Raw genomic sequence first — 13,222 nt, 5'->3', positions numbered from 1 at the left:
CTTTGCTGAATCTCCCGTCTGAAAAGTTAAGTTTCTTTCTTTTTCTTTCGCTTTCTTTCTCCCTTCCCTTCCTTCCTCCCTCCCTCCCTCCCCCTCTTTCTCTCTCTTACTTTTTAAAGCTGTTTTCCACTTTCCTGAACCAGCAGGGAAAAAAACCTTTAAAAAAAACTTTTGACGAAGCTTCTGACGGGAGATCAGGTTTGGGGGCATGGCAAAGCCACCATTACTACCAGTCCTATCCAGTACGCCAGATTTTCACTACCTCTTCTGGCATATCGTACTGTACTGGGAGGAACCCACCTCTGGTTATAGGTCTTGAAATGAAAACTTCATGGAAAAGGGAGCCCATCAAAAAGGTCTCTCCTTCTTCTCTCTCCTAGGCCTGTTAGGCTTTGCTGATGACACCTTACATTTCACCATTGGAAAATCAGAGGGAAACTAACCACAAAGACAGCACTTATAATAGTTTAGCTTTCATGCAATTTTACTAGACAGTGCATCTTTTTGAAAGACAAGTAGATGACACGTTGATGGATTTGCTACCATTTTACAGAGAACAGGGGGAAAAATAACAGTTGCCCTAGTTTAACACGTCAGAAAAATATTGTCACCCACGCAGGCTGAATAATCTAGGACAAAGCAATAAGAGCCAGTCTCTATTGAAATGTCCCAAATGTACTGAAAAAAATCATAATCACAATGTATTTAAGTCTCGGTAATGAAGAAAATAGTCCGCATATAATATCTTCAAGCTTGGAGCTTGGAAGCATCTGGTATCGACTGTTGCCTTAACTTCAGGGAAAAGAGAAAGAGAAAAAAATACACTGAAAAGGCAGATAATTAAAAGTTTTAATCTTAAATCTAATAAATTGTAAATTAATCTCTCTTAAATGCAGACTATTTTGATCTTATTTCACTAATCCACAGAGACACAATAGCTCAATGTAGAAGACATTTAATGGCAAGGTTGACCAATAGCATGCTTTTGAACTTGAGAATATTCTGGTTTTTTTTAGTTATAACAGTCTCAATATATACCACAAATTCCACAATATTAACTCATTATATATGGAAAGATAATTTCTTACGAAGAAATGAACTTTAGGAGATTATTAGGATTTATTTAATGAGCATTCATTAAACATCTCAAAAAACAATAACAACTCAACTTGGTGTGTGGGAATCATTGGCCCACAACCCGGTACTTCTTTTATTTAAAAACTGCTAAGGAATTCTTAACTTTCTATTTTGGCAGTAGCAATTTTATTGGTGCTGGATCTTCCCTTAGAAGTTATAACATTATTTATTTAGGTATAAATATTAAAGTAAGAATATTTAGCAAGGGAAATGTAGAAGTAGCTAGTACTTGGATCTATACTCTACTTCTCTGATTATCAGTACTTTAAAAAAAACAATTATTACACTAACATTGCTACTACACTAAGAGAGCCAGTTTCACCTAGTGATTAAGCCAGGAATCAGGAGTCTTTGAATCCTGTTTTAACAGTGAAAGCTGGCTGGGTGATACTGGCCAACTACTCTCTCTCAACCAAATTCACTTCACAGGGTGCTTGTTGTGAGGCAAGAGGAAAAGGAAGGAAGTTGGCTACATTGGGTAAATTTTAAAGACGGGATTAAAAAGCTTGTATATGCTTTCTAATTGGCATAATTAAGTCCTATCATTTTCTCTTTGATATATGCAAATCACCCTGATAAATTTAAAGAATAGGTTACCATAAATAGCTACAATGTTTTATGTAGTTAATACACAGCTGAAACAAATAAGAGAAGAGTGGCATGATTGGGATCACTTCTTCCTAGCAAATAAAAATGAAATTCCTCCTGGTACACCATAAACAATCTTAGCTCAGAAATGGTTCCTTTGCCATTTCATTCTGTTCCACTGACATTTGTTTTAATGCATTTGGCACATTAAATTTAATGGAAATCACTAAAATGCACTAAAGCAATTACTCTGAGGCTTAACTCTCCCTCTCCTGTTCAGGAAGTATATTTCCTGGATACAATTAGCGCTGTCATGAGTATGCTCCAAAGCAATCAAAATATATTATGGAATTTGAATGTGCTACCACAACTGTAAATGAGCACTAGGCATACTATAAATAAATATATATGCAAAACTGCTACTTCAGCAATCCAACACAATCAGTTAGTCTGGTATTTAAACCCTGATGACAAAGGTTAGGATTCTAATAATGTCTTCATACATCATGAACGTCAGACACTTATGACATTTTGATAGGTGTAAGGACAGGATGAAGTTAATGATGAGTGCCAACTTACTTCCTGCATCTGCTTCTGTGTATTGAATATGTCTGAATAATGCAATTTATTAATGGAGTCAATACATATTTTATAAAGAGACATACCTACATACGTATTGTGCATGAAGACTCAATCAAAATACAATTGGTTTATATAGCCATGCTAATTTCTGCTTAAACCATCCAAGAGGTACTTAGAACAATTGTTTCATATTTACCTATTTCTGTCAGGGACCTTTGTACATTCCTAGCTCAGTATAGAATAGTGGAGAACCTGAGTACAAGAGCAGTTTTGCAAACAGAGTTTTGGAAAGGGTTTTTTTTTGGGGGGGGGAAATGTTTGAAATAAAAGGATGAAAGCAAATGGATAAAAGGTTAAAAAAAAGTGCTAGTGCTACATACAAAAGACAGACTACTGAGAGTAATAGAACTCTCACAACATAACAATAAACAGTGACTATTAAAGAAACACACCAGATCTATAATCGTATCAGAAGAAATTAAAAATTAATTAGCCTGGAAAAGAAAAATGTTATGATGCAAAATTAACCACTCCTGGGCATCTTTCAGTTACTTTACCTTCAGTTACTTTAGTTGTACTGCTGTAAAAATGGATATGGACAAATATGGTCTGTATGCATATTTAAAGGCTGTTCAGCATTTAATGTTCTGCTATTATAAAATTACATTATTTCACCATCCTCTGAGAAAATATCAACAAACTCACCAAGTCATTCTTAGAATCAAATTCAATTTACCCTGCCATGAGCACTCTGCCAGAATGCAAAAGGAGAGAAGACGCAACCAAAGATACACAATGACCCATATATTATGTAACTGAAAAAGTCTGCACTGTGGACATAGTAGAGATAATTGCAAGCAATTCTTAATATGAAGTTCAGAAACCTGAATAAAATTTTGAACAAGTTCCCTAGCTAGAAAAATTAGACAATTTCAGTGGAATATGAAGGAATCACTTAAAGGCTCGATGGTTAATAATTCAATTATTTACATAAGTTTTCTTATCAACTGTTCCCACAATGGCACATCTGTGGAAAATCAAATAGAACTGCAATTATAATTACCTAGGACTAACTGAATAGAGAGCATGCAAATAACTGTAAACAAATAAATAAATAGATGTAGATTTCACTTGCAGGAAGTAAGACAGATCAGTGATAAATGTAAGGGTTCTCACAGCACAACACAGAAGTGTTGAAGTTGACTTTTATTTCTTTCCCTTTAAACCTCAAGGTCAAAGTTCATTTAGAAACAAGCAAGTTCCTTGTAACATTTTGGTTTTATAACTAACAAACAGAATGCCGAAGGAGAATAAGAAGAATAAAACAAAGAATAACTCAGATACAAGGCTTCAGAATCTTATTATAACAAAATTCTACAGGTTATCTTCTAACTGATAAACTTGATACACTGACTCCAACTAAGAAGTTTTAATGTCCAATTGAAGGTCAGTTTTTGATAGATTTTATAACACAAAATAGGAAAATCCTGGAGGAGTTTGATCCACAAAGGCAGATCAGAATTTCTATTTTTTTTTCTATACTGAATATAGAAGCAGGGTTTTTCAACAACTGCATGGCAATGCCAAGTTCTTTCTCTGAAATATGATTTCTCTATGCCTGCCCCTCCTTCTTAATTAGATGCTCTATCAAGCACCAAGTGACACTTTCTCTTTGATGGTTTACAGTATTATTATTAATTTGTTTCCAAATTGCCCAGCCAGCTATGCTAAAACTTGTATGAAACAAGTTAAAGAGAATTCACACCTCATATAAGTGGTGCTTGACTTCATCACAATTAACTATTTTGTTAGAATTGGTGCAGGAACATAAATTACAAACTATTCACATAGTCTACCTATAAGCACAAAAATGGAAGTTGTTCCCTGCTTCCACTATTTCTTTTTGCTTGTCTGTGGTCATTCCGTTTCTGTTTAGATAAGGGTTTGTGAAAGGATGGCCCAATGGGTCACAGGATGTCTAGTTTATTCTGTAACTGTCTACTTGCTAATTTTTAAAAAGGTATTTTAAAACAAACATGTTCCAAGTTAGGAATCAAATTACACACAACATGAAATGGAAAGTAACATTAAAAAAAGTAGACATTTCTATATTTGGTTAAAATTTGGCACCTAAGCCAAAGCTTTAATTTGCAAAACCAAAGCTGGCTACCACTTAACATTTCTTTAGCTTAATTCCTCTCTTCCTTGGTTATTGTTTTATGGATTTTTTAAAACTTCTTTAAGCATTTCTGCCAATTTAGGATAATACTTCTCTTTGAAATAGGAAGCCAAACTGTTTCTCTGCTTCCTAATAATCTCTCCTCAAACTGTTCTATGTATCAAAGCTGATTTCATTACCTGCCACCTGCTGCTGCTGCTACTGCTGCTGATGGTTTTATTTAAAGCACAGGCATATGGCGAAGAAAGAATTCAGCCTGACCTCCCTGAACTACTGCAGATGAATGCTGTAGTGTAGTGACAGAGAGAAGCTGCCGCTGCTCTTTCTTACAACTAGGTGTCTAAAGCAAATAATGGTAAGGAAACCTCCCACGTTCAGTCTTTGCCACCCTTCCTCCCAGCCATTTTTAAATACTATAAATAATTAAAGGATTTTTTTTTATAAAAAAGCTTCTCTAAGCATGAGTTAACAGTTTCGAGGTTCTGTAAAACACAACATCATTGAAAACAGTAGTAGGACCAGCACAATTTGCCAGAGTTGGCAAATTAAATATGTTAAATTTTCATGAAAAAAGTATGCTGGGCTAACCTTTAAAGTTGGGGGGGGGGGGGAGATCCAGAACGTGACAATGAGAAATCATGTTCATCTTGTTACGAAAAACCTCTATGTGTACTTTTCCACAGAGCCACCAGGAGTAAAATTTGGCTCCAGAAAAAGCCTCCCTCTTTATTTGTTCTGAACTGCAACTCCATAAATTGAACCATCAGGAATGAGGATGTGCCATCAGTTGTCTTTTACTTTAGTCACTTCTTGTAGGACATGGGTGTCAAACATAATCTCATCACATGCCATACCGTGATGTATCGTGACTTTTTTGCCTTTGCAGAGGCCGGGTGGGCGTGGCCCGCGGGCTGCTAGTTTGACACCCCTATGGTAGAACATCTCAATCATCAATTACAGTAGAAAAAAGTGGAGCTAGCCTATGACAAGTAGCTGCCTTAGTCTGCAATACACAAAACCCCATTACTTTTTTGCAGATGGTATTTCAACACAATTGCCCATTTTTTCTTCTCTCAACTTCTTTTACTTTCTTGCATTGGGCAGGGAGAAACTAGGCCAAATTATGAAAAAAAAAACAGTAATCCCAGTTACTCTTATGGAAAAATATTTCCAGTCAGAGATGTACTTATACATATCTTAAATAGATATTTAAGGTTCAGTGCAGGGGTCGGCAACCTTAAACACTCAAAGAGCCACAAAGGTCCTAACCGGAAGCCCCCCCCCCCCATTCAATTCTAGAGCCGTCCAGTTCTCCCACCATAGCCTCCTTCTAGCACGGCATCCTTTTTCCTCTACCTGTCCTAACCAAAAGCCCTAATAATTGTGGAGCCGACTGGCGATAGGGAGCCACGGCAGAGGGATGAAAGAGCTACATGCGGCTCCAGAGCCTTGGGTTGCTGACCCTGGGTTTAGTGAATTCACTAATCATGAAAACACTACATTTACTACGTCTTACTTTTGTCTACCAGAATAAAGCAGCATCCCTTCTATTGCTCTAATAGTACTTGCCAATACCTTACGAAGGACAACATTTTGATTCCATTGCCACCCTTATGCAATTCTAAATCATTCTTGAGAAAGTCTTATTTGTCATGCTGCTTTCCAGGATTATAATTGTGTAGCATCTGAAGTTCCATTTCCTGCTTATAAACTTGCTATAGTGACAGTTTGGTAAGTGTATGCTTTGCTACCAAACTAATTTTGTCTCACCTAGATGGGGGAACAGTCATTTCCAGACTACAGTGTATAATCAAGAATGACCGGGGTATCACTAGAAAAGAAGTATGCAACTCACCTGTTCTTCAGAGAGCTGTGAGATGTGATTAACAGCAGCATAGGATTCTATCTTTGGATTGAAGTGGTTGATGATAGCCCTGAAAGGGAGAAGAATGTTATGCTATATGTGAAGGTTATAAAGGGCCAATAGAAATATTGTAATCCACAGTAGCATATTAGCAGAGAAAACTTAAAGTGAACAGTTGTAAGAATATATGGCTCTAAATAGAAAAATGGGAACAAAATTGAATCACCAAGCTTTCTTTTCATTTTATATTTAAAAATGGTCCACTTTTGGACTTGCCTAGAACTGAAACTATGAAGTTCATTTAGAAACTACATAAGCATGGGCATGTACACGCTGTTTCTTTGCTGATATACAGTTATTGGGATATTTACATTTCAGAGAATTTTTCTCTTGTTTCACAGCCAAAAATGACGACTTAGCAATTAAAACCCAATAGAAAACATTTTCATCCTTGATTTAAGAACAGTCAAAAGGCATTCCTTATTTTTCATAGCCAAAAAATACAGAGATACATGGTTAGAGATAGCTTCCCAACTGCCACGTCAGCAACTTCATAGTTATTTAACTTAAAGGCTAAGGGAACTCCATGTCCAATTTGTGATATACATCTTGTGCTTTATATGAAATGTACTTACTGAGTGGATCGTGGCAGATGGGATAATCTGAATACAGATGTTCCCATAATTTTTAATCTGCCAATTAAACATTAGACACAATGCAATACTATTCTAATTTGGGAGGTTAAGATAATGTACAATAGGAAGTTAAGATTATGGGGATAATGGAGTACTGCTCAAAAAAGATTTCATAAAGTTCTTGTATTTAAAAAGAAAACCAGGATCTATGGCTATAGAAACCATACAAATATTATCTTTTTCAAGATTTGTTTTTATGGTAAACGTGTTAATACTTCTTATCTCTATAGAGATAAAAAAAATAAGAGAAAATAAGGGCACAAATTCATACAGTGCAAGAACTTCCCCACAGGGAAAAATTAAAAAGTAGCACATTCTAAAATAAACAGGTTTCCTGATTTGTAAGAGGTTAACAGCTAAACAAATATATTTCAGAAAATATGCAAATATATTTTATGTAATATAAGCCCAAAGATATAGGGTAAGTTCTTTATATGCAGATAAATACTTCTATTTTATTTGAAACTGAAGGAATTAAAGTTTCAAGTCTAATAATGGTCTGATTTATTCTCTCAATTTGTCTATGCTCTATCATTAGCTTAAGGGATCAATACATGAAATGTGTACATCCAGCAGATTAGAAAATAAATCATATTTGAGATCCTTTGTTGCGCAAGAACCCCATTTGTTTGTTGTCTGTCTGTCTGTCTGTCTGTCTATCTGTAACTGTATTGGGAAAGTGGGCAAAGAGACATCGGCAAGAGAACAGTCAAAGAAGAGACAGCATAGCCCACAACATAGTGGGTGGGGCAACAGGATCAGAATAGACCCACCCTAGTTTTATTGGACTGTAAAAGAGACTGGGTTGGGTGGTGGTAAGAAGATTTGCATTTTTAGACTTGCAAGATTGATGTTTACGAGGTAAACCAGAAAAGAAACACAACAAGATGAGCTAATTCTATTTTATTGTAAAGCTACATTGATAGACACTTGCAAGACTAAAACAAAAAAAAAATCTTCCTCTATCTTCTTTATACCATCAGTTTACGACTACTTGTTCACAACAAGGTACACCAGTGATCTTTGTAGCTTCACCCCCCCTCCCTCTCAATTAGTGGTCATGTGACTTGACAAACACTTCACCAGAATGTATTGCAATTTTCTATTGTTTCAAGTTATTTTCTCTGTAAGCTTCCTCCAAATTGAACCTTTAAAATTAATTATATTCTTTAGCTTCTACAGAACGTTTGCAGAAGTTATTTACTTTTAATTTTAAGGATTTCATTTTATCAGACAGTTGCACAGTACAATTCAATATTCCATAATGAGAAAAAAGGACAAGCAAAACCAATTTTAAACAGACAATTCTGCTTATCTGGAAAAAGTAACTCTCAATTATTCTTTATCAAGAAAATGAACAAGAAAAATGTCTGACTATAAAGTCTTATTTGTGATAATAAATTTTGGATTAAAACTCCACTTAATTCTATTGAAAGGATGAGAACACGGTTTTCTTGTTTCCTTATTTTTCTTATGTGTCATTGTAAAGAAAGATCCATTGAATTCATTGGCCATTTTGTGCCATAGCGCAACTTCTATAAGGAGGCAAGGACCTCTTCCTTATCTCTTCGACTATCTTGATTCATTTTATATAAAGCTATTTCTGTCAGACTAGTATGATTCTGTTTGGTTTGATGTGGCAAAATTTTGTTCTATTGTTTGTAAAACTGGACACATCTTGATTGCCTCTTTTATTTAATTACAATGTTATGTTTCTGTTTTATTTTACTTGAAATAGAAAGTGTTCAATTATTTTGTTAACGTTCAGAATTCTGGAGAAAGAAAGAAATAAAGAAAGAAAGAAAGAAAGAAAGAAAGAAAGAAAGAAAGAAAGAAAGAAAGAAGGAAGGAAGGAAGGAAGGAAGGAAGGAAGGAAGAAGGGAGGGAGGGAGGAAAGGGAGGAGGAAAGAAAGAAAGAAAGAAAGAAAGAAAGAAAGAAAGAAAGAAAGAAAGAAAGAAAGAAAGAAAGAAAGAAAGAAAGAAAGAAAAAATTATTTCTCCTCTTAATTTTTTAAAAAATATATTAAAACAACTCTCCACCTGAAACAGTAGGAAGAACAACTGAATCCAAAAATATACTGCTTTCCTCCACCTACTGAGGATGTAAGATTTCACTTACCTAACCCAGCATCATAATGCAGTGCTAATGTAGTGTAGGAGCAGAAAAATAATTAACTTTTCTGAAGCGTGGTACTTATAAAAGTTACTGATTTCTTATAAGCTACATCAAGCATGATCTTTCTTCCTACTGTGCTAGCATTTGGAGAAGGGATATTTGTTATTCATAAACTGCTGGTAAGGAACTCCTTCATTAACAATAACATTTGATTGAGAGAATATTTCAATCTATCCTTGCCACACATTCTTATTTCACCTAAGCTATTTTGTTGAAGAACAGAGCATTTGCTGTACCCCATACTCTTCCTGTTTATTCAAGAGTTCGCAAAATGTTATTTTTGAAATATGAGAGAGTTGGGTAGGAAGATTTGGTTATTTCAGTCTTCGGTAACAACAGCACTATCAATGTCTGAATAGTTGGAAAGGGTTACCAAACATTCAAGAAAGGAAGGCAAAAATGTAGCATTTTGTCACTTATACCTAATCTCATTATCTCACGCTAAACTATCGTAATCCCATATATATTGGAGATATTAGAGACCAGACTGTGAAAAAGGCAACTAACCAGAAACCAGAAAATGTATTAATCAATCAAATTTATATGCTGCCCATCTCATAGAGAGTGTCTCTGGATGGTGTACAACAATCTAACTATTACCAACAAAAAACACAGGATCAGTAGATCAGAAAACAAGACAGAAAAATAGAAGCCTACCACACCTGACAAGTCAGGGAATACTGTAACAGGTGTTTTTGTTTTTTTTACTGGGATCTTCTGAGAGGACACGGAGAATAGGGTTCCTTGTTCATTCCTCAATATAAATTACCAACCAAGGTAGTCGAACTGATCGGTAATTTGGACCTGGAGCGTGTCCACTTCAGCTAATTTCACCAGATGGGAAAAAAACATATTGAGACTGGGAGTCCCTCAATCATGCCATTATGCTATTTTAAATGTACGATCTTGTCCAGAATTAGAGACCTAATTTATAATTTTTGAATCCTAATTTGCCTCTTAGCAGATGTAATAAATCATTTATTGATCATGCTCATACAAATTCTATGTAATCTATAGGTGGACAAACTGTGGCCCTACAGCAATATGCAGCTCCCATTGCTTTTAACTTCCAAGAGTCCCAACAAAAAGAAAACTCTTTTGTAACCACTTTGCATTCTCTCTAGGTTTTTTTAAAGAAGACAATTTGTCGCAAAAATGGAAGGACATTTCGATTCCCATCATGGATGAATGGCTACGGAAGCTGAGGGAGTTGGCAGAGATGACTAAATTGACCCTTTTGATCAAAGAAAAGAATATAAGTACTTTGGTTACTGCATGGAGACTGCTTTTGGATTTTATGCTTGGTGGTGGTGGTGGGGGGAATGAAACTTTGATTTTGGGTTTTGCTGATTAGATTGATTTGTTGTTATAGAAATGGCTAGTTTATATTATTATGGAAAAATAAAAAGTTGAGGTCCGATGTTTATTCTACTACAACAGAGGGAATCGGAAGTCAATGTTTTTTTTCTTTTCTTTTCTCCCCTCCCCCCTCACTTTTCTTTCACCTTCTCCTCCCCACAGTGTCTTCCTATTTGAATTTTATTTTATAACTAGCCGATATGGGGTTGCCCGGGTATTAATTAATAGCGGGGAAATGTCCCGACCAAACATAACTTCTAAGGTTGGATTTTCCCACTTATCAGAGGGAGCCCCCTTGTGGAGTACTGTGAAGCCATTACCATGGCAACTCCACTGTACTGTACAGTAAAAGTCATTTTATGGCAGTACAGTAGAAGCCATTGAAAGGCACAACAGGCTGCATCTTCACAGAACACCCCCCCCCCCTGAGGAGTGTTAGGGGTGTTTTACTCCCACATTATTTTTCTCCAGAGTAAGTCATGTGTGTACAAGTTTGGTTGATATAGCTTGAGGTGTTCCAGCATTACACTGGAACACACACACACACGCAAACACACACAAACACACACACACACACACACATATAGATTTTTAAATTGTTTGAGAAAAAAAATAAGACAATTCGTTTTTCATTTGCTCTTAATTTCAGTCTCAGTAAACTACAGTACCAGTTTGATTCCTAACTGTATTTTCTTTAAACTGTTGAGCATGGATGAAAATTGCTGTGTTGAGCGGGGGAGGGGGAGGGTGTTAGCTTTAGAAAGATAACTTGTATTTGATAACTAAGGTATTAAATCTTCCTGCCTACCCTTTATAATCAGTTACTTTAGAGCTGCACAATGTGTCCTCTGACCCTTAAGATTTCATATTCATTAAGGCGGCCCTTTAAACAAAACATGTTTAAAGCAACATGCTTTCCAACACCTTCCTTGGAAAAATTCAGGCTAGAAAATATTTAACCATGTTTTGTTTTATTCTAAAATGTATTTCAGAGATATGAGAATTAAAAAAATAAAGGATGTTTCATTTTTTAATAAAATAAAAGGGTCCAGAAACTAGAATAAAAAAATATGTATGTAGTTGTTCCAGGGGAAAGAAGACCTCCATTTGCTGACAGTCACCCCTTCCAGCCCTGTCAACCTCATCCTGGGGATTGGGTCGTTTGCTGGCACCAATGGCCTGAAGGTCCTGGTAGTTAATGCCAAATCTGTTTGCCATAAACGCATCATCATCCATGATTATGTATCACATTTTCAATAAGGGTACAAGGCCTATCTTGGGATAGAAATAATATTAGTCACTGAACTGGATTTTATCATGACCTGGGTAGAGGAAGTGCAGCCTATCTGTTCTTTGGGCAGCTTTTGATACCAGTGACTATGGTATTCATTTGGGCTTCCTGTGAAGGCTGGGAGTTTTGCCTTGCAGTGATTCCACTCATTCCTAAATGGGCAGTTGCAATCTTCGGTAGTAGGAGAGGAGAGGTAAACCCTAATTCAAGAAGCTTGGAATGTTTAGCTTTGAAAAGCTAATTGAGGAGGAATAAGACACAAAATCCAACCTACCATGGTTGCCCAGTAAGTAAAATTGACACTAAAAGCCTCAATAATGTTTCCCAAGAAAATCTTCATCTGATGGTTAGATAAAAATCTTCATCTAACCATAAGAGAGGGCATTATCCATATCGTAGTAGAATATTCCACAGGAACAGAGCACATACAGGAAAAAAATACACTCGTGCCCAACAATCTCACACGAAGGGACTGTAAATATCCCAGCCTGAAAATAATGCACCAGATGCAATGAATCTACATGTAGGTGATAATTCCATAGATACCCAAATCCCAAGTCAAAAGGGGCTTTTATACTTTATACCCTTAAACCATCACTATCTGAAGCTTACTGGAAGCCAAAGGAGTTTCCATAGTTCCAATAAAATATACCACTAGAGCAGCTGCTCCCAACCTTTTTGGCATCAGGGACTGGTTTCGGGAAAAACCACTGGGGAGAGGCGGTGTTTGGTTTTGCTCACTTGCCTGCCACTCACTTCCAGCTGTGCAGCCCAGCTCCTAACAGGCCACAGATCGGTACTGGCCTGAGCATTGGGGACCCCTGCACTAGAGGTTCTCAGCAATAAGCATGTGAGCTACCACAGTGTCAGTGCAGCCTCCATCAGTAACCAAGCTTCCCCTCCCAAATACCATTTATCTCCCCCCCCCTTCCCGTTTCAATGGCAGCCGAAAGCGAGCAGCAAAGCAGAGGCTGACACACAGTTTGCATAAATGCAACTTCTGAGTAGCCTTCTAAGGCAACCCCATGTAGACCCATTATTTCTCATTCCAGAATACAAAACAAGGTACAATGGATTTAGGGTACAAGGAAAGATAACCTAATTGAATTTTAAGGAAAAATAAACTTTCCAGCAATAAGAACAACTATACAGTGATTAGTTAAAGTGATGATAGATCCCCTTCACTGGGTGCATTAAGTAATGGCTAAGCAACTATCTATCTGGATGCTCTTGCATAGAGTTGGACTCAACAACCTAAATGGCCTTTCCCCCACTCTGTAATTTTATAATTCTACCTATTCCCCTCCCCCATGTGCTTCTGCCATTGCATGTGCAATCTCATGTATTTGTG

At 36.4% G+C, this 13,222-nt stretch overlaps 1 protein-coding gene across 3 annotated transcripts in view; it reads right to left on the bottom strand.

Annotated features, from left to right (window-relative positions):
• The window catches only part of ARMH3 (armadillo like helical domain containing 3), a 148,955-nt gene that overhangs the window by 35,297 nt on the left and 100,436 nt on the right, over positions 1-13,222 (bottom strand). For all 3 annotated transcript variants that reach the window (XM_081956431.1, XM_081956429.1, XM_081956430.1), the window contains one exon: positions 6,342-6,420. In XM_081956431.1, the coding sequence (XP_081812557.1) occupies positions 6,342-6,420 (79 nt within the window). The remainder of the gene's footprint in view (positions 1-6,341; positions 6,421-13,222) is intronic.

Source organism: Natrix helvetica (assembly GCF_964273705.1).
Source record: "Natrix helvetica genome assembly, chromosome: 5".
Taxonomy (NCBI): domain Eukaryota; kingdom Metazoa; phylum Chordata; class Lepidosauria; order Squamata; family Natricidae; genus Natrix; species Natrix helvetica.
Note: the sequence above shows the minus strand (reverse complement) of the source record. Positions and strands in the feature narration are given on the sequence as shown.